Source organism: Lipotes vexillifer, unplaced genomic scaffold (genome assembly GCF_000442215.2).
Source record: "Lipotes vexillifer unplaced genomic scaffold, Lipotes_vexillifer_v1.1 scaffold645, whole genome shotgun sequence".
Lineage (NCBI taxonomy): Eukaryota > Metazoa > Chordata > Mammalia > Artiodactyla > Lipotidae > Lipotes > Lipotes vexillifer.
This window is the reverse complement of record NW_006777439.1, coordinates 288,742-291,327: the sequence shown is the minus strand read 5'-3', so window position 1 is coordinate 291,327 and position 2,586 is coordinate 288,742. Positions and strand designations below refer to the sequence as shown.

The window sequence follows — 2,586 nt, the reverse complement described above, 5'->3', positions numbered from 1 at the left end:
CCCCCCCCGCCGTTCCCGGGAGCCGCGGTGATGGACGTCGGCTGACCCGCGGGGCAGAGGCAGCGCGCAGAGGCCTTGATCACTGGGCTGCGGAGGGAGCCGCGCGGCGAGCGGGACCTGCACGGCCAGGCCCTTTGATCTGCTTTTATTATCCACGAGAAACAAAGCTGCCTGGGACAGACGCCTGGGCGCCCTCATTCCTCGGGAGACCCCACCACACCCTCACCTCCGCGCCGCCCGCCCTCAGCCCCCAAACACGCCGGGCACCCTCCCGGCCTCCAGCACCTCGGCCCCGAGCCCCCAGGGTGAACGTCCCCCTGGCCAGCTGCTCCAGGCCAGACCTGGACCAGAGGAGCGAGGAGTGTGGGCTGGGGCGCCCGGTGATAAACTGTTTGAGCGGGGAGCGAAAACGGCCAAAGAAAAGAAACACTCGAGGAAGAGAGGGGCAGCCGAGGCTGCGGGGACAGCAAGGAGGAGGAGCGGGAAGAAGCCACCCAGCGCCACGCTGCAAACGCCCCTCTGGGGACCTTCGCTGTACGTTTTTATCGCTACTTTGCTAATTGGCTTTTCACTGCAGTTTGCGAGAAAAATTTTGTTGACTATTAATAACAACAATTTATTTTCCCCCCATAAAAATAAAAACATTCATTCAAGTTCCCAAGGCAGTAATAATTTTAAAAAAATTCCCCCCCACTGCGGCTGACTTTACTTGCATTTCCTATTGTGTGGGGAGCTTTTTAGAAATATTTTTATTCTGTAAATATGTACTTTATTTTCTAAACTAACATTTTTTCGAATTGGGAAATTATCTCATTTACCAATTTTCTTTTCGTCTCTCCCTCTCTTCTCCCTCTCTTTTAAACTGGGGCTGTTAAGTTGGTGGTCAGAAGACAAAGAGAGTGAAAATAATTTTCATTTCAATAATTGCCTTCTGGTCAATTTAACTGTGCCTTATTTTGAAAGAGACTGTCTAAATGAGATTCCTGTCCCAAATGTGTTCCCAGGCCTGATCCCAGCCTTTAATTATTCCTGAGTTTTTTTTCTTCAGAATAAGACGCCGCACTGAGTAATCACAAAGAAGTCAGAGAGCATCCTTGAACCTTTTCAGAAGCAGAGCCACTGATATTCAAATAACCTGCGAGGGCCATTTGACGGCGCGGGGACCTAGGCATTTCCAATTCACTATTTGCATAGATCAGCCGTCTTTGAAAAGGAAAGGAGCAGTTGTCTTCCATAACATTAAAAAGCCTAGTTATCAAATCAAGTGCTTAGTTTGGGGGCTTTTAAAACGTTTACATTTTATCTCAGGTTGCCCTTTACCGTTTGACATGCAAATTTGGTGCAGTTAATTTAGACAATTAAAAAGATCTTCAAGGGAGCTTTGTCACGGAGAATATTTGGAGTTTTCCCCGTGGACCAGCTGAGATAAAGTTGGCCAGAACAAATGATGTCTAGGAGATTAATTAGATATTTGATAAGACATGAATCCCTAATAAGGGAATACAAGGCACAGGGGGCTGCTGTGTGCTCTAAGTCAAAATTAATAACATTTAACAAGATTTTCATTTAGGCATGAAATGTCTTTTCCGGGGTATTGACTCTAGCGATTTATTCCCCTGAGTCACCTCCCAACGTAGAGGGTCTTGGGAGATACGACTTCTTTTAAAAAGCTTTTTCCTTTCACAGATTGTTTTAAAACCGCTTTTTAAAAACAAACAAACCCACCGGAGTTTCGTCTGACCCCGCCGGGAGGAGTAGGCACCTCCCCAGCTAAAGCTGCCAAGGACCCTTGCTTTTTTGAAGGGGCTCCAGAGTTTTAAAATGTCACCTTTTGAGAGCTCTCTCGTTTAGTAATACAACTACACCTTCTTATAACCTAATTTAATTTACGCTGTTAATATACAAATAAATCTCACTTCTCAAAAACGTATCGCTTTTATAACTCACATAAACCTTACATCACCTAAAACTAACATTAAGGGATTTTTTTCCCAACAAAAAAAGTCGGCCCACTTAAAGGTTATTGAGGGGGTAACAGGATCAAAAAAAAAAAAAAAAAGAAAGTGTATTGTTCAGAGTCCTTTAATAATACCAAAGTGAAAATATGATGTCAAGATTTTCTTCATACAGATAAACGCATTTAATTTCTTTAGATGACCTTAACTTACGTGTTTGTGAGTGAAATGATAACTCAACATTTTAAATATCTTTTACATATATACTGACTTTCACAAAGTGCATCAGAAAATTAAAAAAAAAACTCCCTGAATTTCAGGAATTCACCAAAAAAAACTCTATTCGAATGAACATTTACAAGAAAATAAAAGAACACAATCTTTTGAACCCTATTTATACAGATGTTATGAAATACAGAGAAACTGTCACTAGACTTCCAGTTTAATTTCTCACCTTCGGCCTTTTTTGATGCTTCCTTTTATAAGAAAAAAACGTCTTATTGTAAGTAGATATCAAGCAGGACTTGGAGCATTTTATATATAATATAATCCACGCAAAGGGTCTGTTTTTATAGGTCCCGTTTGTTTTCAAATGTTCTGACAGTCCTTTGCAGGGTGGTGGCTTGCTTTT

General features: G+C 42.7%; 1 protein-coding gene across 1 annotated transcript in view; it reads right to left on the bottom strand.

The window, feature by feature from the left end:
* Nucleotides 1–243: 243 nt before the first annotated feature.
* The window catches only part of SP9 (Sp9 transcription factor), a 5,260-nt gene continuing 2,917 nt past the window's right edge, over nt 244–2,586 (bottom strand). Inside the window, exon 3 of the mRNA XM_007451104.1 lies at nt 244–599. Within this exon, the coding sequence (XP_007451166.1) occupies nt 244–599 (356 nt within the window). The remainder of the gene's footprint in view (nt 600–2,586) is intronic.